Genomic DNA, 24619 nt, shown 5'->3' with positions numbered 1-24619 from the left:
AAAAGACTACTAGATGAATAAATGTTGACTACAAAGCCCCATGCAATCCAGTTCAATGGTTTTAATAGGTCACATCAGTTACAGGTACCTTCACCGAGATGAGGCACTCACAGGGATCACATCACTATTAATCATATGCTCACTGTGATGGCATCATTATTAATGACAAACTTACTGGGATTTCATCACTCTTACAGACAATGGGCAGATCTGCAGGGCCCCAGCATTTCTGCCATCATCATTTAGGTAGGGATTGATATATGGGAATATTTTTTCAGTGAATGTGCCTTTAAAAGTGTAAATATGTGACATGTCACTGGGGTCAAAGAAGGACACCTCCCCCCTGTCATAGTCCAGCTGCACTCTGATCCTCTGGGGCTTCCTCCTCAGTTTGGGGGCAGCAACTCCAGATGCAAAGTAATCATCACCGTTCCTCAGCGCTAGGACCCAGAATCCACTCTCTGGGCTGCATAAATTGGCCTCCTTTCTGTTGACGGATTCTTGCAACACTCCTATAGTCCACGCAGGTTTTTCCCCCACCTCCACCTCCCAGCTGTGTTTCCCTGAAGTAAAACCCTCTGAGCCCAATACCCTTACGGTACTCGAAAACCTCTCTGGGTTGTCAGGAATCTGCTGTTTAACTGCAGTGTACCTCACACAGGTCAGATCATCTGACAGACAGACCCAGGGGGACATAGTGTTGGGATCCAGAATCACAGGGGCTAACCAATAAAGATGGAAGACAGAAGGGAAGACATTAACCATTTAGATTTAGATTCATAATATATTTTTTATGGAAAGAAGCATAAAGGGACATTGTTTAAATTACAAATCTGAATGGAATTAAATATTTTGATGTATTACTGCATTATAACAGAAAGAAATAAAGATATAACAAAAACATAAGACATGGAGTTAGATCAGTGTCATATTACTTAAAGAAATAAGAAAAACTAATAAAAGATAAATGATACTCTAACTCTAACAAGTTTTTCAATCAAATGCTTTGATGTTATGTAAATATTATAACCATAAAAGACCACTCTTTACATATAGTGTTTGCCAACATGTGAGCAAGAACTGGGATATTTGGAATTCCCATATTATTTATAATTCTACGGTGACCATTTTACCCCTCTCCCCCAGTAGGCTACTCACTGTACTGCACCATCTCCAGCATCTTCTCCCAGACTCTGAACTTCAGGTTGCCCAAGTGTTTGGCCACATCTATCAGTGCCCCTGAGAGTAGCTCTGGATCCTGCAGTGTGCAGTGGGCTCTGTAAAGATAAGCAGGAGTCACTTAGGACTTGGAGTTTGAATTCAGCTAACCAGATAAGAGGAAGACAGGTGAGAGTCTGCCTACCTTCTCTTAGCATCCTTATAGGTCTGAGAAATACAAAAACACAATCGGGGGATTAATTATGAAGGGAAACACATAATCTGTGATATGAATAATCTGCAAATGAAAAGCAGAACCAGTTGATATATTTTAATGTAGGTGTATATGTGTGTGTGTGTGTGTGTGGGAGTGCCTGTGTGTGCGTGTGTGTGTGTGTGTGTGTGTGTGTGTGAACAAACGCATAAAAGTAGATGTATAATTAACTCTACTTCTCAATGACAAACTCCATATAAATGAACCAGTCATTGCCAAGAAAAATGCAAGGAATAAATAAATAGTCACCTTTAAGAAGAAAGCACCTTCACCCTCTATGGCTGTGTCAATAGCCTTGATTTTGTCTGAAAGGGTGGTAATAACTTGTGTAAAGTTCTCTATCTTTTCTTTCATCAACTGACACTTCTGCTCCTCTTCCTCCCTCAATGCAGCTAGTCTGGTCTCCTCTTCCTCTCGTAGAAATTGGTGAAGCGTCTCAAAATCTGCCTTTATCTGGTTCTCTGTGTGCTGGGCTTGATTCTGCCATTGACATGCAATTATAAACATAAATAAGGTTAATGTATCGATTGTTTCTTCTAGAATGTGCATGAGAAGAAAAGACTGCACATTAAGAGTGAACCATACAGTTTCAATGCATTATAGTACGTTCAGTTGGCATGTCTGTTATATTCTGCTATATTCCCATGCATGTATTAGTCTATAATATATATAATTCATGAAACTGTTTTATTTTGTCTTCATGAGATTCATGTTGGGCTAATAGCTCATCAATAAGCCTAAATTACAAATGTTACTCAATGAAATCCGCATTTAAAGGTGCTTGTTATGCTCAAACTTTCTCATATCAAACTCATTTTGTCCAATGCCAAGATTTATTTTGGCCCTTCTCTTTTGTAGCCAGCATGCAGGTCCCACACAGGTAGAAAAGGATCTAGAGATATAACCATGCTCGTAAGTCTGAAGGCTTGGCTGAAGTGGGCATTTGATGGTACAAATAGAGTCTAAGCCCTTGCTGATATTTGGTACACCTTCAAATATGTTTGTGAATATGCAATCTAAAGAGCAGGGACTCTGCAAGTCTAGGGAGAGAGAGTTTACAAGCCAGCATTCAGCAGAAGAGAATGCTTCAGAGGATGTCCCAGACTATGACATCATCACAGTTTAAACTGAGGGGAAACTCTCTGGACTTTAGCCCATTTTATATAAGGAAATGGTAATGAGCCCTACTCCTAGACCGAGCTACTTAATATGATTCAGTTGAATCATTTTTCTATCGATTTATGAAAAATAAACATAGGCATTTCAATTTAAAGAAATGAAACACCTTTCTGAAGAAACTCATATGCCACAAGTTATCATACACAAGACTGGTATAAATACACAGATTTTGGATATAAAATGATCACTATACAAATATACCATTAAAAATATAGTATATTCATCTAACACATACCTTACAGTCCTACATTAAACAATTAAGAAATGATACTCTATTATTCTTTTGCAAGTTTCATGAGATGTGACAGTGATATTTTATTGAACTGTTTCACTCACCCTGATGTGTTTTATGGTTTTTTCACACTCTTGTGTAACTTCAGTGTACATCTCTAACTTTTCTTTAATATGAATTAATGCTGTCATGAGTCCATCCTGAAATGAAATAGAATTTTCATAAGATGACACCAATCATAATGTCATCCAGGGTAGATATATGAAATAAATACTAAATTAGGCATTCTGAGACATCGAGAGCTTTGCTGTATTGTAAGCAAAGGCAGCAAGTGAAACACATCCTGATAAAATCCTGATACATTACAAGCAAAAATACCAGGAAGTACCTGTTTGTTCTCTCTGTCAGGATTTGCTCAATGCAACTTTTGAAATGAATATTAAATTACTTATTTGAGGCAATCATATATTTTAATGCTAATATAAATAGAAATAGAATACCTTCAGATCTGGAACAGCCTCTTCCATAGGACAGATCTGGTGATTTCTGTGTTTTCTTGAAGTCTGACACACAATACAGAGAGGCTGCAAATCATCCTCACAGAAGAACAGAAGTTCCTTTTTGTGAAGAGGGCACTGGTCTTCACTTGTCTCTGCAGCCTCACACTCGGTCTTCTGCTTTAAGTAGGACTCCACAATGTTTTTTAAAGCCAGGTTTACGGGAGGGTGGCCTGTAGAGGCCTTGCTCCTGCAGATGGGACACTCCCGAGGACTGTTCTCCCCCCAGCACTGCTGCAAACAGACTTTACAGAAACTGTGACTGCACTCCAAGACGACAGGATCCTTGAAAATCTCACAGCACACAGAACAACATAAATCCTCTTCCAAAAATGAAGCTTTAGTCGCCATTTCACAAAATGAGTCACGGGCTGTCTCCTTTAGAAGCAACTGTAGATTTTTCTTTACTTTCACTTTTCAGCCACACACACCTCGATGCAAGAACCAGGAAACAATAGCTGCGGGGCTACGTGAGAGTGCCGGAGGCACAGGAGAGGCCCTCACGCCGTCTCCACCCCCGGCCCGAGCGAACCGGAGCCGTTGTGGTCGGGTGATCAAACCGCCCGACAAGTTGGCTACACCGGTTTTTGTGAATTCTGGGGAGACGTATGTGGTGAACAGCCACACCTAGTAATGTTTTACGGTGTCACATAATTCACTGTAACCGACTGACACAAGTACGTTACCGTTAAGAGCGTCCCGGTTAGCTTACGTAAAAAGTCAGGAAATGTTATGTTCTGGTTAATGCATACGGTCTATGGGTTAATGCTGTGCCAAGTTACTGGGCCGTAAAGATCTGCAGCGTTCTCTTTTTGACTTGATCCCGCCTCGTCTGTGTTGTCTGTTCTCACACACACTTCAGCATTCAGCCCGCTGGAGAGGCAGATTGGCTGGCGGAGAGAGCACACACACCTGGGCTACGTTAGCTAACCAGCCCAGGTGCTTAAAGGTGTGCTGCTCTCCACAGTTTGGGGCCGAGACTGGGAGCTCACACCGAGAGCGCATTATGATTTTTGTTTCAGTTTTATTTATTTGAACACAAGACCAAGAAAGTGGACCAATACTGAAAAGTGGGAGGAGCTGGTCAAGTGAAAATCTGACCAGCTACAAGCGTGGGACTGAAATGTTTCTGCTCTGTTTTGTATTGCTTTCTTTTGTCTTGGCTATTATTTTAAAATTACCTCTTATGGAAATAAAGTAGATACCGTAACTGATTTAACACAAGAAATGTATGGTAACATGAAATGTGTGGAGTTGTGAATGTGTGAATGTCTTTAGTCTAGTTGTATGTAAACTTTTGGCCTCAACTGTATGAGGCTAAACTACGGTGTTACAGCCTGGCTCGAAAAGCCGCAACAAGTCCAACGTACCCAAAAACAACAATCCAAAAACTGATTTAAACACAAACCCAGACATTTATTAGCATAAATAACAAACTAAACAAAAGGAAAACCCACCAAGTTCAAACAAAACGATCTTCACAAAAACTACAAACCCAAAACCACAAATCAAATCACACAAAAGAAACCTGAAAGAAGATCTCTGTTTGCCTCATACTGCTGGGCTTAAGTTGGCTCACAGGCAGGTGGAGGCAATCAGGCAATTAGGTAATTAAGCAACTTCCTCCACCTGCACTACCCAGGCAAGCAGAGGCAGGGGTCGTAACATAAGGGTAGCATTTTACCCAACACCTCTCATATCTGTACAGTTTAAATATTATCCCATAACTAATCATTTTCAGAATGATGCCAAGAATCTGCTGGTACCATACATTTCAGTCATGACAACAATGCAGTGCAAATAATCTAAACCTCAATGTGATTATTAGAGATTATGTGTGCACTGCAGACTGATAAGGGGACATATAAAACAAAATGATAATCAAATCAAAAGAAATCAAGTTTGGATTATCTCCCTGGGGCAATTTGTTTGCGGGTCTTAAAAGAAATAAAAACCATTCACGACAGAACATCACAAAGTGTATACAAGAAACATACAAACAAGATCATCAAGATACATAACACAGAGAATCACAGAACAGTTAAAACTATGGAACAGCCAACACTGCAATAGCAACATGCAAGGAAACTATGAAGAGCATGTGCTGTAAAAGAGGGCACAGCGAGTGTGAATAGACCACTAGTTGAATAAATGTTGATTACAAAGCACCATCCAATCCACTCCAGAACAGTCTTCGACAGTTTTAATAGTTTAGGTCATATAAGTTACAGGCACCATCACTGAGACGATGCATTCACTGGGATAACATCACTAACAATGATACACTCACTGGGATAACATTACTATTAATGATACATTTACTGGGATGTCATTACTCTTACAGACAATGGACAGATCTGCAAGACCCCACCATTTCTGCCATCATCATTTTGGTAGGGATTGACATATGGGAAGATTTTTTCGGTGAATGTGCCTTTAAAAGTGTAAATGTGTGACATGTCACTGGGGTCAAAGAAGGACACCTCCCCCCTGTCATAGTCCAGCTCCACTCTGATCCTCTGGGGTTTTCTCTCCAGTTTGAGGACAGCACCTCCAGATGCAATGTAATCATCACCATCCCTCACCCCTAGGACCCAGAATCCACTCCCTGGGTTGCATGAAATGACCTCCTTTCTGTTGATGGACTCTTGCACCACTCCTATAGTCCAGGTAGGTTTTTCCCCCACCTCCACCTCCCAGCTGTGTTTCCCTGAAGTAAAACCCTCTGAGCCCAATACCATTACGCCACAGGAAAACCTCTCTGGGTTTTCAGGAATCTGCTGTTTAACTTCAGAGAGCCTCACACAAGTCAGATCATCTGACAGACAGACCCGGGGGCACATAGTGTTGGGATCCAGAATCACAGGGGCTAACCAATAAAGATGGAAGACAGAAGGGAAGACATTAACCATTCATATTTAGATTCTTCATACATTTTTAAGGAAAGAAGCATAAATGGACATGGTTTAAATTATAAATGTGAATGAAATCTAATATTTTGATGCATTACAGCATTATAAAAGGAAAAAGAAAAATACAACAAAAACATAAGACATGGAGTTAGATCAGTGTCATATTCCTTAAAGAAAGAAGTAAAAAAACTAATAAAAAAATAAAATGCTGAATTCTGTAATGTTATGTAGATATTATAACCATAAAAGACCACTCTTTGCATATAGTGTTTGTCAACATATGATCAAGAACTGTGACGTTTTAAATTTCCATATTATTTATAATTCTATGGCGACCATTTTTACCCCTCATCCCCAGTAGGCTACTCACTGTACTGCACCACCTCCAGCATCTTCTCCCAGACTCTGAACTTCAGGTTGCCCAGGTGTTTGGCCACATCTATCAGTGCCCCTGAGAGCAGCTCTGGATCCTGCAGTGTGCACTGGGCTCTGTAATGACAAGCAGGAGTCACACACACTGTGGGGATTCGAGTCAGTTAAACAGATAAGATGAAGACAGGTGTGAGAGTACATACCTTCTCTTAGCATCCGTATAGGTCTGAGAAATACAAAAACACAGTGGGGGGATTAATTATGAAGGGAAACACATCATATATAATGTGAATAATCCGCAAATGAAACAGCAGAACCAGTTGATATACGTTAATGTGAGTGCATGCATGTGTGCGTGCGTACGTGTGTGTGAGAACAAACACATAAAAGAAGGTATATCATTAATGCTACTTCTCCTTGACATACGCCATATAAATGAACCAGTCATTGAGAGGATGATGCAAAAAATGAATAGATAGTCACCTTTAAGAAGAAAGCATCTTCACCCTCTATGGATGTGTGAATAGCCTTAATTGTGTCTGAAAGGGTAGAAATAACTTGTGTGAAGTTCTCTATCTTTTCCTTCATCAACTGACACTTCTGCTCCTCTTCCTCCCTCAGTGCAGCCAGACTGGTCTCCTCTTCCTCTCGTAGAAATTGGTGAAGCTTCTCAAAATCTGCCTTTATCTGGTTCGCTGTGTGCTGGGCTTGATTCTGTCATTGAAATACAATTATAAACATAAATGAAGTTTCTGAATTTTGATTGACTATGCAATCTAAGCAGCAGGGCCTCTGCAAGCCTACAGAGAGAGAGTTTACAAGCCAGCATTCAGCAGAAGAGAATGCTTCAGAGGATGTCCCAGACTATGACATCATCACAGTTTAAACTGAGGGGAAACTCTCTGGACTTTAGCCCATTTTATATAAGGAAATGGTAATGAGCCCTACTCCTAGTCCGAGGTACTTAATATGATTCAGTTGAATCATTTTTCTATCGATTTATGAAAAATAAACATAGGCATTTCAATTTAAAGAAATGAAATACCTTTCTGAAGAAACTCATATGCCACAAGTTATCATACACAGGACTGGTACAAATGCACAGATTTTGGATATAAAATGATCAATATACTAATATACCATAAAAATAGTATATTCATCTAACACATACCTTGCAGTCCTACATTAAACAATTAAGAAATGATACTCTATTATTCTTTTGCAAGTTTCATGAGATGTGACAGTGATATTTTATTGAACTGTTTCACTCACCCTGATGTGTTTTATGGTTTTTTCACACTCTTGTGTAACTTCAGTGTAGATCTCTAACTTTTCTTTAATAGGAATTAATGCTGTCATGAGTCCATCCTGAAATGAAATAGAATTTTCATAAGATGACACCAATCATAATGTCATCCAGGGTAGATATGTGAAACAAATACTAAATTAGGCATTCTGAGACATCGAGAGCTTTGCTGTATTGTAAGCGAAGGCAGCAAGTGAAGCGCATCCTGATAAAATCCTGATACATTACAAGCAAAAACACCAGGAAGTACCTGTTTGTTCTCTCTGTCAGGATTTCTTCAATGCAACTTTTGAAATGAATATTAAATTACTTATTTGAGGCAATCATATATTTTAATGCTAATATGAATAGAAATAGAATACCTTCATATCCGGAACAGCCTCTTCCATAGGACAGATCTGGTGATTTCTGTGTTGTTTAGAAGTCTGACACACAATACAGAGAGGCTGCAAATCATCCTCACAGAAGAACAGAAGTTCCTTTCTGTGAAGAGGGCACTGGTCTTCACTTGCCTCTGCAGCCTCACACTCGGTCTTCTGCTTTAAGTAGGACTCCACAATTTTTTTTAAAGCCAGGTTAATGGGAGGGTGGCCTGTAGAGGCCTTGCTCCTGCAGATGGGACACTCCAGAGGACTGTTCTCCCCCCACCACTGCTGCAAACAGACTCTACAGAAACTGTGACTGCACTCCAAGACGACAGGGTCCTTGAAAATCTCGCAGCACACAGAACAACATAACTCCTTATCCAAAAATGAAGCTTTAGCCGCCATTTCACAAAATGAGTCACAGGCTGTCTCCTTTAGAAGCAACTGCTGATTTCTGTTTACTTTCACTTCTCAGCCAGACACACCCCTATGCAAGAATAAAAAAAAAAAAATTTGGCATTCAGTCTGCTGGAGAGGCAGATTGGCTGGCGGAGAGAGCACACGCACCTGGGCTACGTTAGCTAACCAGCCCAGGTGCTTAAAGGTGTGCTGCTCTCCACAGTTTGGGGCCGAGACTGGGAGCTCACACCGAGAGCGCATTATGATTTTTGTTTCAGTTTTATTTATTTGAACACAAGACCAAGAAAGTGGACCAATACTGAAAAGTGGGAGGAGCTGGTCAGGTGCAAATCTGGCCAGCTACAAGCGTGGGACTGAAAAGTTTCTGCTCTGTTTTGTTTTGCTTTCTTTTGTACTTGTTATTTTAGTTTGTTGTTTTAATTCTCTGCTTTTGCCAGGAACCCATGAGGGGGAACGGGGAAAATGATATTTATTTTATTTTGTGTTTGGTGGGGTGCACTCCATCTCTCTCTCTCTCTTCATGTGGCAACCAACAGTGTTCCCCAGTACTGCCGCATCTCCCTCCCGAGGGTGTCACGTTGGCATGTGACAAAATATATATAGGGCGAAAAATACTACTGTTAATTACACGCATGTACTTCATCATGACAATAATTAAGTAATAAACATTAAAATGTTTAATGTGTAAAGTTGTAAAGTTAAGTAAAAATTAAATGAGTTAATTTGCTCCTCTTGGAGGAGACATAATCTTGTGTGTGAATTCTGACAATGTGTTTTTCCGAGACCTTGCGCCCTTTATAAAGTCCTTCATTCTGTGTTTTTTAATTTTTTTTAAGGTCAACACAGAAGTTCATAACCTTGCTTACTCCGTTGTGCATTCTCTGTAGTTGTGGAGATTGTAGGCTGAGGTACTTTTGTTTGTGCTTTCACTCCCCCAGGTGGAGGTAAGAGTGCACTGCCACAACTTTATGAACAGTTCTCATACTCTGTAGATAAGGCAATGATGTCCAGCTCAGATCCCTTAAGTCTGGTGCAATGAACATTCTTATTTTTTGAGTAATGTACTTTTTTTAAGTTACACAATTAGCCCAAATTGAGTTTTGTGAATGTTTTTCTTTAAAAAAAATTTTTTATGGCAACTACAGCTAAGTATACCATACAGTATGTCACCTAAACAGGTTTGCAACGGGACCAATTAAACAAGATGTTTATTATTATTATTATTATTATTATTATTATTATTATTATTATTATTATTATTATTATTGTTATTTTTATTATTGTTATTTTTATTATTATTATTATTATTATTATTGTTGTTGTTGTTGTTGTTGTTGTTGTTGTTATTATTATTATTATTATTATTATTATTAAGGCAAAATTTTGCACATCAGTCCCTTGTCCCTCTGGGAGTTGACTTTGACGGAGGATGAGGGATTTGGCCTCTGACCCTGCAAAGGTAATATTACTAGTCTTGCCCCGATAGTCCCTTTGTTTTGGATTAAGATCAGGACATTCAACGGTCAAAGAGAAGTGTGCATGTGAACACCCAAAGACAATCTGGTACTGGTTGCACGAATGGTGAATTGAGTTCACAGAAGCTGGCAAAACCATCCCTGGAAGGTCAGTGTGTATGCTGGTTTGTGTTCCCACCAAATGTCCTGGCTCAGTTAGTTAATTTTCAGGATGCGCCGAAGCTAGTTCACTCATAGATCACACCACAGTAAAATGTTTCCAATAGCAGAGCAAGAACAGTCTTTGGCTGTCATTCAAGGCCGTATAAAAATGTAGCTAAAATCAAATAATTCAAAAGAACTTTCTTTTGTTATCAGTCAATGTAAAGCAATAGACCAAAGATTTGCAACCCTGTTCCTGGAGATCTGCCAGTTTAAGAACAGACTAGGAATGGTATCAGAAACTACATGTGAGCAGGGCAAGGCTGTAACAATTAGCCATGTCACTCACACACACAAGCACACACGCACACACACACGCATGCTCCAATAAAAATACACATGCAGCATCAATACACCTCTGTGCGATTATTAGTGATTATGTGTGCACTGCAGACCGATATGGGGAAAAGACATAATGATAATCAAATCGAATGATATCAAGTTTGTATTATCCCCTTGGGGAAATGTGTTTGCAGCAAATAAAGGAAATAAAAACCATTCACGACAGAAAATCACAAAATGTATGCAAGAAACATCCAAACAAGATTATCAAGATACAACACACAGACTCACAGAACAGTTAAAACTATGGAACAGCAAACACTGCAATAGCAACATGCAAGGAAACTAGGGAGAGCAGGTGCTGTAAAAGAGGGCACTGCAAGTGTGAAAAGACTACTAGATGAATAAATGTTGACTACAAAGCCCCATCCAATTCAGTTCAATGGTTTCAATAGGTCACATCAGTTACAGGCACCTTCACGGAAATGAGGCACTCACAGTGATGACATCACTATTAATCATATGCTCACTGTGATGGCATCATTATTAATGGCAGACTTACTGGGATTTCATCACTCTTACAGACAATGGACAGATCTGCAGGGCCCCAGCATTTCTGCCATCATCATTTTGGCGGGGATTGAGATATGGGAAGATTTTTTCGGTGAATGTGCCTTTAAAAGTGTAAATGTGTGACATGTCACTGGGGTCAAAGAAGGACACCTCCCCCCTGTTATAGTCCAGCTGCACTCTGATCCTCTGGGGCTTCCTCCTCAGTTTGAGAGCAGCAACTCCAGATGCAAAGTAATCATCACCGTTCCTCAGCGCTAGGACCCAGAATCCACTCCCTGGGTTGCATGAAATGGCCTCCTTTCTGTTGATTGACTCTTGCACCACTCCTATAGTCCAGGCAGATTTCTTCCCCACCTCCACCTCCCAGCTGTGTTTCCCTGAAGTAAAACCCTCCAAGCCCAATACCCTTACGGCACAGGAAAACCTCTCTGGGTTTTCAGGAATCTGTTGTTTAACTTCAGTGAGCCTCACACAAGTCAGATCATCTGACAGACAGATCCAGGGGGACATAGTGTTGGGATCCAGAATCACAGGGGCTAAACAATAAAGATGGCAGACAGAAGGGAAGACATTAACCATTCATATTTAGATTCTTCATATATTATTATGGAAAGAAGCATAAATAGACAAGGTATAAATTACAAATCTGAATGAAATTGAATATTTTGATGCATTACAACAGAAAAAATAAAAATATAACAAAAACATGAGACATGTTAGATCAGTGTCATATTGCTTAGAGAAATAAGAAAAACTAATAAAAGGTAAAAGATACTCCAACTCTAAACAAGGTTATCAATAAAATGTTGAATTCTGTGATGTTATATAGATATTATGAGCATAAAAGTCCATTCTTTACATATAGTGTTTGACAACATGTGAGCAACAACTGGGACATTTTGAATTCCCATATTATTTATAATTCTACGGTGACCGTTTTTACCCCTCTCCCCCAGTAGGCTACTCACTGTACTGCACCATCTCCTGCATCTTCTCCCAGACTTTGAACTTCAGGTTGCCCAGGTGTTTGGCCACATCTATCAGTGACCCTGAGAGCAGCTCTGGATCCTGCAGTGTGCACTGGGCTCTGTAATGACAAGCAGGAGTCACACACACTGTGGGGATTGGAGTCAGTTAAACAGACAAGATGAATACAGGTGTGAGTCTACATACCTTCTCTTAGCATCCGTATAGGTCTGAGAAATACAAAAACACAGTGGAGGGATTATTTATGAAGGGAAACACATAATCGGTTATGTGAATAATCTGCAAATGAAACAACAGAACCAGTTGATAAGTTTTAATATAGGTGTGTGTGTGTGTGTGTGTGTGTGTGTGTGTGTGTGTGTGTGCGTATGTGTGTGTGTGTGTGTGAAAAAATTCATAAAAGTGTATAAGTAGGGGTATCATTAACTCTCCTTCTCATTGACAAACTTCATATAAATGTACCAGTCATTGCATAGAATAATGCAAGAAAAAAATAAATAGTCACCTTTAAGAAGAAAGGATCTTCACCCTCTATAGTTTTGTCTATAGTCTTGATTGTGTCTGAAATGGTGGAAATAACTTGTGTGAAGTTCTCTATCTTTTCCTTCATCAACTGACACTTCTGCTCCTCTTCCTCCCTCAGTGCAGCCAGTCTGGTCTCCTCTTCCTCTCGTAGAAATTGGTGAAGCTTCTCAAAATCTGCCTTTATCTGGTTCTCTGTGTGCTGGGCTTGATTCTGCCATTGAAATACAATTATAAACATAAATAAGGTTTCTGTATTGATAGGTTCCTCTAGAATATCCATGAGAACAAAAGTCTCTGCACATTAAGAGTAAACCAAACAGTTTAAACACATTATAGTAAGTTTAGTAGGCATGTCTGTTATATTCTGCTATATTCTCATGCATTTACTAGGCTATAAACCACTTTATTTTGCCTTCGTGAGATTCATGTTGGGCTTACAACTCATCAATAAGCCTAAATTACAAATGTTACTCAATGAAATCAGCATTTAAAGATGCCTGATATGCTCAAACCTTCTCCTAGCAAACTCATTTTGTCCAATGCCAAGATTTATTTTGGCCCTTCTCTTTTGTAGCCAGCATGCAGGTCCCGCTCAAGTAGAAAAGGATCTAAAGATATAAGCATGCTTGTAAGTCTGAAGGCTTGGCTGAAGTGAGCATTTGATGGAACAATTAGAGTCTATGCCTTTGCTGATATTTGAGGGTTGGTACACCCTCAAATATGGTCCTGAATAAGCAATCTAAACTGCAGGGTCTTTGCAAGCCTACAGAGAGAGAGTTTACAAGCCAGCTTCTCAGCAGCAGAGAATTCTGAAGAGGATGTCCCAGATCATGACATCATCACAGTTTAAACTGAGCGGAAACTCTCTGGACTTTAGCCCATTTCATATGAGGAAGTGGTAATGAGCCCTACTCCTAGTCCAAGCTACTTAAAATAATATAGTTTTTAAAAAATTCTATTTCTACCTTATTTCCATAGAAAAAAAATTATGTAAAATGAAGGTAGGTATTTTATTTTTTAGAACTGAAACTCCTTTCTGAAAAAAGTCATATGCTAGTTTAACTGTATTAAGAGAAGAAGTTGTCACATACAGTACTGTAATATAAATACAGATTTGATGTAGGCATAGGATAGAAAATTATCACTATACTAATATACTATACTAACAGTTCATTTCTCTAACACATACCTTACAGTCCTACATTAAACAGTTTATTATTTTGTAAGAATCATGAAATAATATTTTGTGAAACCGTTTTACTCACCCTGATGTGTTTTGTGTTTTTTTCACACTCTTGTTTAACTGCAGTGTACCTCTCTAATTTTTTTTTAATAGGAATTAGTGCAGTCATGAGCTTATTCTGAAATGAAAGAAAATGTTCATAAGATGACACCAATGATAATGCCATACAGGGTAGACAGGTTATGCAAGTACTAAATTAGGCATTCTGAAAAATGGAGAACTGTGTTGTACAATATGCAAAGGCAGGAAGTAAAACACATCCTGATAAAATCCTAATACATTACAACTGTGCAACTTTTAAAATGCATATAAAATTACTTATTTGATACGATTATATATTTTAATGCTAATATAAATAGAAATAGAATACCTTCAGATCCGGAACAGCCTCTTCCATAGGACAAATCTGGTGATTTCTGTGTTTTTTTGAAGTCTGACACACAATACAGAGAGGCTGCAAATCATCCTCACAGAAGAACAGAAGTTCCTTTCTGTGAAGAGGGCACTGGTCTTCACTTGTCTCTGCAGCCTCACACTCGGTCTTCTGCTTTAAGTAGGACTCCACGATGTTTTTTAAAGCCAGGTTAATGGGAGGGTGGCCTGTAGAGGCCTTGCTCCTGCAGATGGGACACTCCCGTTTGCACTGCTGCAAACAGACTCTACAGAAACTGTGACTGCACTCCAAGATGACAGGGTCCTTGAAAATCTCACAGCACACAGGACAACATAACTCCTCTTCCAAAAATGAAGCTTTAGCCGCCATTTCACAAAATGAGTCACAGGCTGTCTCCTTTAGAAGCAACTGTAGACTTTTCTTTACTTTCACTTCTCAGCCACACACACCTCGATGCAAGAACCAGGAAACAATAGCTGCGGGGCTACGCGAGAGTGCCGGAGGCACAGGAGAGGCCCTCACGCCGTCTCCACCCCCGGCCCGAGCGAACCGGAGCCGTTGTGGTCGGGTGATCATTCCCCCCGACAAGTTGGCTCTGCCGGTTTTTGTGAATTCTGGGGGGACGTATGTGGTGAACAGCCACACCTAGTAATGTTTTACGGTGTCACATAATTCACCCTAACCGACTGACGCAAGTACGTTACCTTTAAGAGCGTCCCGGTTAGCTGACGTAAAAAGGCAGGAAATGTTATGTTCTGGTTAATGCATACGGTCTATGGGTTAATGCTGTGCCATGTTACTGGGCAGTAAAGATCTGCAGCATTCTGTTTTTGCTTGATCCCGCCTCGTCTGTGTTGTCTGTTCTCACACACACATCAGCATTCAATCCGCTGGAGAGGCAGATTGGCTGGTGGAGAGGGCACACGCACCTGGGCCACGTTAGCTAACCAGCCCATGTGCTTAAAGGTGTGCTGCTCTCCACAGTTCGGGGCGGAGACTGGGAGCTCACACCGAGAGCGCATTATGATTTTTGTTTCAGTTTTATTTATTTGAACACAAGACCAAGAAAGTGGACCAATACTGAAAAGTGGGAGGAGCTGGTCAAGTGAAAATCTGACCAGCTACAAGCGTGGGACTGAAATGTTTCTGCTCTGTTTTGTATTGCTTTCTTTTGTACTTGTTATTTTAGTCTGTTGTTTTAATTCACTGCTTTTGCCAGGAACCCATGAGGGGGAAGGGGGAAAATGCTGTTTATTTTATTTTGTGTTTGGTGGGGTGCACTCTCTCTCTCTCTCTCTCTCCATGTGGCTACCAACAGTGTTCCCCAGTACTGCCGCATCTCCCTCCCAAGGGTGTCACGCTGGCGTGTGACAAAATATATATAGGGCAGAAAATACTACTGTTAATTACACTCATGTACTTCATCATGACAATAAATAATACATATTAAAATGTTTAATGTGTAAAGTGGTAAAGTTAAGTAAAAATTAAACGTGAGTTCATGTGTTCCTCTTAGATGCACCTGCATGCACAGACACGCATGCTTCAATAAAGATAAACCCCTGATGCTACCAGAAGGGGCTGATCTACAGCTGAGGCCAAATTTCACATACACCTAGGCTGAACATATTCAAACTCAGTTTTTCACAACTCATTTCATGTCACCATACATTTCTTTTGGCAAGTCAGCTAGGGAATTTATTTAGTTCACATCAAAGGTCATTTTAAAACAATCGATTAGAGACAGATTTATTTCAGCTTTAATTCATTATATCAGAATTCCAGTTTGTCAAACGTTTACATACGCCAAGTTGACTGTCTCTTTAAACAGTCTGGAAGATTCCAGCAATTTATGTGATGCCTTTTTAGAAGCTTCTGATTGGCCAATTGTCTTAATTGGGAGTTAATTGGCACCTGTGGCTGTATTTAAGGGTCTACCTTTAGAGCCAATGCCTTTTTGCCATTGATACCATGGGAAAATCCAAACAAATCAGCCAAGACTTCAGAGAAAAAATTGTGGACCTCCACAAGTCTGGTTCCTCCTCAACAGCAATTTCCAAACAACTGAAGGTACCACGAGCATCTGTACAAACAATTGTATGCAAATATATAAAATATAAAATTTTGGGACCACACAGACACTTCATTTTTCAGGAAGGAGGCACAAATTAACTCACAGGGCTGAACGAACTTTGGTCCGAAAGGTTCAACTGAACCCCGAGACAACAACAAAGGAACTGGTGAAGGAGCTGGAGGCATCAGGTACGAAGGTATCTACATCCACCATTAAGAGAATCCTACATCGCCATGGCTTGAAAGGCTGTCATGCAAGGAAGAAGCCCCTACCACAAGACTGGCATAAAAAAGCAAGAATGACGTTTCCAGGTGATTGCCAGCACTTAAACCTAGCCTTTTGGAGGAGTGTTCTCTGGTCAGATGAAACAAATTGAACTGTTTGGCCATACTGATCAGCACTATGTATGTAGGAAAAATGGTGAGGCTTTTAATCTGAAGAACACCATCCCAACTGTGAAGCATGGGGGTGGCAGAATCATGTTGTGGGGGTGTTTTGCTGGAAAAGAGCTTGGTGCACTTCAGAAAATAGATGGTATCATGAGGAAGGAGTATTATCTAGAAATACTGAAGCAACACCTCAAGACATCAGCTTGAAAATTAGAACTTCGTCATAACTGGGTCTTCCAGCAGGACAATGATCCTAAGCATACCTTCAAAGTTGTAACAAAATGGCTTAAAGACAAAGTGAAAGTATTGGAGTGATCATCACAAAGCCCTGACCTGAATCCCATAGAAAATTTGTGGACTGAACTGAAAAAGCATGTCTGAGCAAGGAGGCCCACAAACCTGATTGAGTTACACCAGTTCTGTCAGGAGGAATGGGCAAAAATTCTGGCAAAGTATTGTGAGAAGTTTACCAAGCATTTGATTTAAGTTAAGCAATTAATAGGCAATCCCACCAAATACTAACAAAGCATATGTAATCTTTTGACCCACTGAAAATCTGATGTAGTACATAAAAAGCTGAAATAAATCCATCTTGGCTATTATTTTTAAATTACCTCTTATGGAAATAAAGTAGATACCGTAACTGATTTAACACAAGAAATGTATGGTAACATGAAACGTGTGGAGTTGTGAATGTGTGAATGTCTTTAGTCTAGTTGTATGTAAACTTTTGGCCTCAACTGTATGAGGCTAAACTGCGGTGTTACAGCTCGGCTCGAAAAGCCGCAACAAGTCCAACGTACCCAAAAACAACTACCCAAAAATTGATTTAAACACAAACCCAGACATTTATTAGCATAAATAACAAACTAAACAAGGAAAACCCACAAAGTTCAAACAAAACAATCTTCACAAAAACTACAAACCCAAAACCACAAATCAAACCACACACATCAGAAACCTGAAAGAAGATCTCTGTTTGCTTCATACTGCTGGACTTAAGTTGGCTCACAGGCAGGTGGAGGCAATCAGGCAATTAAGCAACTTCCTCCACCTGCACTACCCAGGCAAGCAGAGGCAGGGGTCGTAACATAACGGTAGCATTTTACCCAACACCTCTCATATCTGTACAGTTTAAATGATCCCATAACTAATCATTTTCGGAATGATGCCAAGAATCTGCTGGTACCATACATTTCAGTCATGACAACAATGCAGTGCAAATAATCTAAACCTCAATGTGATTATTAGAGATTATGTGTGCACTGCAGACTGATAAGGGGAAAAGACATACTGATAATCAAATCAAAAGAAATCAAATTTGTATTATCTCCTTATGGCAATTTGTTTGCGGGGCTTAAAAGAAATAAAAACCATTCACGACAGAATATCACAAAGTGTATACAAGAAACATACAAACAAGATCATCAAGATACAAAACACACAAAATCACAGAACAGTTAAAGCTATGGGACAGCAAACACTGTAATAGCAACATGCAAGGAAACTATGGAGAGCAGGTGCTGTAAAAGAGGGCACTGCAAGTGTGAAAAGACTACTAGATGAATAAATGTTGACTACAACGCCCCATCCAATCCACTTCAACGGGTTTTAATAGTTTAGGTCACATCAGTTACAGGCACCTTCACTGAGATGATGCACTCACTGAGATGACATCACGATTAATAATACGCTCACTGAGATGGCATCATTATTAATGACAGACTCAATGGGATTTCATCACTCTTAAAGACAATGGACAGATCTGCAGGGCCCCAGCATTTCTGCCATCATCATCTTTTTGGGCATTGATATATGGGAATATTTTTTTGGTGAATTTGCCTTTAAAAGTGTAAATGTGTGACATGTCACTGGGGTTGAAGAAGGACACCTCCCCCCTGTTATAGTCCAGGTGTACTCTGATCCTCTGGGGCTTCCTCTTCAGCGTGAGGTTAGTAACTCCAGATGCAAAGTAATCACCGTTCCTCAGAAATAGGACCCAGAATCCATTCCCTGGTTTGCATGAAATGGCCTCCTTTCTGTTGATTGACTCTTGCACTACTCCTATAGTCCAGGCAGATTTGTTCCCCACCTCCACCTCCCAGCTGTGTTTCCCTGAAGTAAAACCCTCTGAGCCCAATACCATTACGCCACGGGAAAACCTCTCTGGGTTTTCAGGAATCTGTTGTTCAACTTCAGTGTACCTCACACAGGTCAGATCATCTGACAGACAGATCCAGGGGGACATAGTGTTGGGATCCAGAATCACAGAGGCTAAACAATAAAGATGGAAGACAGAAGGGAAGACATTAACCATTTAGATTTAGATTCTTCATATATTATTATGAAAAGAAGCATAAATAGACATGGTTTAAATTACAAATCTAATATTTTGATGCACTATTAAAGAAAAAAAGAAAAAACATAAAACATTATATCTGTGTCATATTCTTTGAAGAAGGAAGAAAAAACTAATAAAAGATAAATGATACTCTAACTCTAAACAAGTTTGTCATGGTTCTGTGGTTGTTTGCGTTTCCCTTTTTGGGCCGCCAGATGGCGGCACTTCAGTTTTTAGTTCTGTTCTTTTCCCCCGTGTAATTGTATTATTGTTTTCAATTATTCAATTATTGGTTTTTGGTTGTCTCGTTTTCCCTTCCCTCTCTGTGGCCTGATTGTGCATTGTGCCCTGCCGTGTCTCGTCAGTGCTTGTTTTCCCCGACTCGGGTGCTAGACCCTTGCGTGTGCTTCTGATTGTGTTTCGGTTTGTACTCCTTCTTGTTCTTGTTACTCAGTGTTTTGCCGTGAGTGTTTTCCTCCCTGCCCGTGTTCTGTTGTTGCACTGTTTTTTGAATTTCTGCATTTTCTCTGTTTTTGCGCATTAAGAAAGTTGTCCTTTTTTGACTTGCCCTGAGCGGCTTCGTTTTTGTTCCATTTTGTTTATTGTTCTAATTAAAAGCAACTTTCTTGGTTTAGCGTTTACTCTGGAATTTGAGTGTTTGTTGACTCTGCATTTGGGTCCATTCCCTCGCCCTGACAAAGTTTATCAATAAAATGCTGTGATGTTATATAGATATTATAACCATAAAAGACCACTCTTTGCATATAGTGTTTGACAACATGTGAGGAGGAATTGGGACATTTGGAATTGCCATATTACTTATAGTTCTATGGTGACCATTTTTACCCCTCTCCCCCAGTAGGCTACTCACTGTACTGCACCATCTCCAGCATCTTCTCCCAGACTCTGAACTTCAGGTTGCCCAGGTGTTTGGCCACATCTATCAGTGCCCCTGAGAGCAGCTCTGGATCCTGCAGTGTGCACTGGGCTCTGTAATGACAAGCAGGAGTCACTCACACTGTGGGGATTGGAGTCAGTTAAACAGACAAGATGAAGACAGGTGTGAGTCTACATACCTTCTCTTAGCATCCGTATAGGTCTGAGAAATACAAAAACACAGTGGAGGGATTATTTATGAAGGGAAACACATAATCCGTTATGAGAATAATCAGCTAATGAAACAGCAGAACCAGTTGATATATTTTAATGAAGGTGTATGTGTGTGTGTGTGCGTGCGTGCGTGCATGTGAACAAACGCATAAAAGAAGGTGAATCATTAACTCTTGACAAACTCCATTAAATGAACCAGTCATTTCCAAGAACAATGCAAGAAATAAATAGTCACCTTTAAGAAGAAAGCATCTTCACCCTCTATGGATGTGTCAATAGCCTTGATTGTGTTTGAAAGGGTGGAAATAACTTGTGTGAAGTTCTCTATCATTTCCTTCATCAACTGACACTTCTGCTCCGCTTCCTCCCTCAGTGCAGCTAGTCTGGTCTCCTCTTCTGCTCGCAGAAATTGGTGAAGCTTCTCAAAATCTGCCTTTATCTGGTTCTCTGTGTGCTGGGCTTGACTCTGCCATTGAAATACAATTATAAACATAAATAAGGTTTCTGTATTGATAGGTTCCTCTAGAATATCCATGAGAACAAAAGTCTCTGCACATTAAGAGTAAACCAAACAGTTTAAACACATTATAGTAAGTTTAGTAGGCATGTCTGTTATATTCTGCTATATTCTCATGCATTTACTAGGCTATAAGATATGCGATTCAATAGACTTTTATTTTGCCTTCATGAGGTTCATGTTGGGCTTACAACTCATCAATAAGCCTAAATTACAAATGTTACCCAATGAAATCTGCATTTAAAGCTGCTTGTTATGCTCAAACTTTCTCGTATCAAACTCATTTTGTCCAATGCCGAGATTTATTTTGGCCCTTCTTTTTTGTAGCCAGCATGCAGGTCCCACTCAAGTAGAAAAGGATCTAAAGATATAAGCATGCTTGTAAGTCTGAAGGCTTGGCTGAAGTGAGCATGTGATGGAACAATTAGAGTCTATGCCTTTGCTGATATTTGAGGGTTGGTACACCCTCAAATATGGTCCTGAATAAGCAATCTAAACTGCAGGGTCTTTGCAAGCCTACAGAGAGAGAGTTTACAAGCCAGCTTTCAGCAGAAGAGAATGCTTCAGAGGATGTCCCAGACTATGACATCATCACAGTTTAAACTGAGGGGAAACTCTCTGGACTTTAGCCCATTTCATATGAGGAAGTGGTAATGAGCCCTACTCCTAATCCGAGCTACTTAATATAATATATATGAAACTCCTTTCTGAAAAAAGTCATATGCCAGTTTAACTGTATTAAGAGAAGTTGTCACATACAGTACTGTAGTATAAATACACAGATTTGATGTAGGCATAGGATAGAAAATTATCACTATACTAATATACTATACTAACAGTTAATTTCTCTAACACATACCTTACAGTCCTACATTAAACAGTTTATTATTATTTTGTAAGCATCATGAAATAATATTTTGTGAAACCGTTTTACTCACCCTGATGTGTTTTGTGTTTTTTTCACACTCTTGTTTAACTGCAGTGTACCTCTCTAATTTGTTTTTAATAGGAATTAGTGCAGTCATGAGCTTATTCTGAAATGAAAGAAAATGTTCATAAGATGACACCAATGATAATGCCATACAGGGTAGACAGGTTATGCAAGTACTAAATTAGGCATTCTGAGAAACGGAGAACTGTGTCGTACAATATGTAAAGGCAGGAAGTAAAAAACATCCTGATAAAATCCTAATAGATTACAACTGTGCAACTTTTAAAATGCATATAAAATTACTTATTTGATGCGATTATATATTTTAATGCTAATATAAATAGAAATAGAATACCTTCAGATCCGGAACAGCCTCTTCTATTGGACAAATCTGGTGATTTCTGTGTTGTTTTGAAGTCTGACACACAATACAGAGAGGCTGCAAATCATCCTCACAGAAGAACAGAAGTTCCTTTTTGTGAAGAGGGCACTGGTCTTCACTTGCCTCTGCAGCCTCACACTCGGTCTTCTGCTTTAAGTAGGACTCCACAATGTTTTTTAAAGCCAGGCTTACGGGAGGGTGGCCTGTAGAAGCTTTGCTCCTGCAGATGGGACACTCCCGAGGACTGTTCTCCCCCCACCACTGCTGCAAACAGAGTCTACAGAAACTGTGACTGCACTCCAAGACGACAGGGTCCTTGAAAATCTCACAGCACACAGGACAACATAACTCCTCTTCCAAAAATGAAGCTTTAGCCGCCATTTCACAAAATTAGTCACAGGCTGTCTCCTTGAGAAGCAACTGCAGATTTTTCTTTACTTTCACTGCTCAGCCAGACACACCCCGATTCAAGAATCAGGAAATAATAATGTGGCATTTGGTCTGCTGGAGAGGCAGATTGGCTGATGGAGAGAGCACGTGCACCTTGGTTAAGTTAGTTAATCAGCCCAGGTGCTGAAAGGTGTGCTGCTCTCCACTATTTGAGGCCAAGACTGGGAGTTCACACCAAGAGAACATTATGATTTTTTTTTAAAGTTTTGGTTATTTGAACACAAATCCGAATAAGTGAACCACTGCTTAAAAAGTGGGAGGAGCTGGTCAGGTGAAAATCTGGCCAGCTACAAGCGGGGGACTGAAAAGTTTCCGCTCTGTTTTGTTTTGCTTTCATTTGTCTTTATTATTTTAGTTTGTTGTTTTTGTTCACTGCTTTTGCCGGGAACCTGTGAGGGGGAACGGGGAAAATGCCGTTTATTTTATTTTGTGTTTGGCGGGGTGCACTCTCTCTCTCTCTCTCTCTCCATGTGGCTACCAACAGTGTTCCCAAATACTGCCGCATCTCCCTCCCAAGGGTGTCACGCTGGTGTGTGACAAAATATATATAGGGCAGAAAATACTACTGTTAATTACACTCATGTACTTCATCATGACAATAAATAAGTAATAAATATTATAATGTTTAATGTGTGAAGTGGTAAAGTTAAGTAAAAATTAAATGTGAGTTCATTTGTTCCTCTTAGATGGGACAGATAATATTGCGTGTGAACTTTGACAATGTGTTTTTCCGAGAGCTTGCGCCCCTTATGAAGTCCTTCATTCTATGTTTTTTTTTTTCAAAGTCAACACAACACAGCAGTTTATAACCTTGCTTACACCGTTGTGCATTCTCTGTAGTTGTGTAGATTGTGGGCTGAGGTACTGTCCATTACATTTTGTTTGTGGAATGTGCTTTCACGCCCCCAGGTGGAGGTAAGTGTGCACTGCCACAACTTTATGAATACTCCTTATGCTCTATAAACAAAGCAATGATGTCCAGCTCAGTTCCCCTAAGGCTGGTGCAGTGTACATCCTTATTTTTTTTAATTTCACAGTTACACAATTAGTGCAAATTAAGTTTTGTAAATGTTTTTATTAAATCTTTTTAAATGACAATTACAGCTAAGTATACCATACAGTATGTCACCTACACAAGTTTACAACTGGACCGATAAAACAATACATTTATTATTATTATTATTATTATTATTATTATTATTATTATTATTATTATTATTATTAAGGCAAAATCCAGCACATCAGTCCCTCTGGGAGTTGACTTTGACAGAGGATGAAGGATTTGGCCTCAGACCCTGCAAAGGTAATATTACTAGTCTTGCCCCGATAGTCCCTTTGCTTTGGATTAAGATCAGGACATGTGACTAACTGGTCAAGAAGAAGTGTGCATGTGGATACCCAAAGACCCAAATCTGGTACTGGTTGCATGGATGGGGAATTGGGTTCACAGCAGCTGGCAAAACCATCCCTGGAAGGTCAGTGTGTATGCTGGATTTTTTCCCATCAAATATCCTGGCTCAGTTAGTTCATTTGCAGTATGCACCAAAGTAAAATGTTTCTAATAGCAGTGCAGGAAACATTTTCAGCTGTCATTCAAGAGCATATAAAGATGTTACTAAAATCAAATAATTCAAAAGGAACTTTCTTTAATTATTTGTTAGTGTAAAGCAATAGACCAATCATTCCCAACCCTATTCCTGGAGATCTGCCTGTTTAGGAGCAGACTAAGAATGGTAACAGGAACCGCATCACAACAGGGCAAGGCTGCAACAATTAGCCATGTAACACACACACGTACTGTGGCGCCCCGATCCCTTATCGGTGCTCCCCACGAGACCACCAGGACGGCCGAGCCCATCGACACCGGCGGCCGCTGGGAAAAGTGGTGAGTGGGCGGTACCTAGCAAACCCCTGTCTAGAGACGTTCAGGACCCTGGACAGCCCCCGGCAGACCAACTGAGGCGACAACC

At 39.9% G+C, this 24619-nt stretch overlaps 2 protein-coding genes across 2 annotated transcripts in view; both read right to left on the bottom strand.

Annotated features, from left to right (window-relative positions):
- Window positions 1-22402, bottom strand: part of LOC118219931 (zinc-binding protein A33-like) — a 28190-nt gene extending 5788 nt beyond the window's left edge. The window contains exon 1 of the mRNA XM_035403428.1: window positions 22173-22402. The gene's annotated coding sequence lies outside the window, so the exon portion shown is untranslated. The remainder of the gene's footprint in view (window positions 1-22172) is intronic.
- LOC118219928 (zinc-binding protein A33-like) lies at window positions 47-22650 on the bottom strand. The gene is made up of 7 exons (XM_035403423.1): window positions 22426-22650; window positions 14432-14684; window positions 14084-14179; window positions 12799-13029; window positions 6888-6910; window positions 1159-1277; window positions 47-722 (listed from the first exon to the last, which is right to left on the bottom strand). The coding sequence occupies exons 1-7, from the start codon at window positions 22578-22580 to the stop codon at window positions 172-174; spliced, it is 1428 nt and encodes a 475-aa protein (XP_035259314.1). The 5' UTR covers window positions 22581-22650; the 3' UTR covers window positions 47-171.
- Window positions 22651-24619: the final 1969 nt, after the last annotated feature.

The sequence above is a fragment of the Anguilla anguilla genome, chromosome 2, assembly GCF_013347855.1.
Source record: "Anguilla anguilla isolate fAngAng1 chromosome 2, fAngAng1.pri, whole genome shotgun sequence".
NCBI classification, from domain to species: Eukaryota; Metazoa; Chordata; class Actinopteri; order Anguilliformes; family Anguillidae; genus Anguilla; species Anguilla anguilla.
Note: the sequence above shows the minus strand (reverse complement) of the source record. Positions and strands in the feature narration are given on the sequence as shown.

Coding starts and splice junctions, on each gene's coding strand:
- LOC118219928 (XM_035403423.1), bottom strand. CDS start 22,580: ATGGCGGCTAAAGCTTCATTTTTGGAAGAGGAGTTATGTTGTCCTGTG. Junction 14,685..22,425: donor AGTCCTCGGGAGTGTCCCAT/CTGCAGGAGCAA, acceptor GGAGTGTCCCAT/CTGCAGGAGCAAGGCCTCTA. Junction 13,030..14,083: donor AAAACACAAAACACATCAGG/GTGAGTAAAACG, acceptor TTTCAATGGCAG/AATCAAGCCCAGCACACAGA.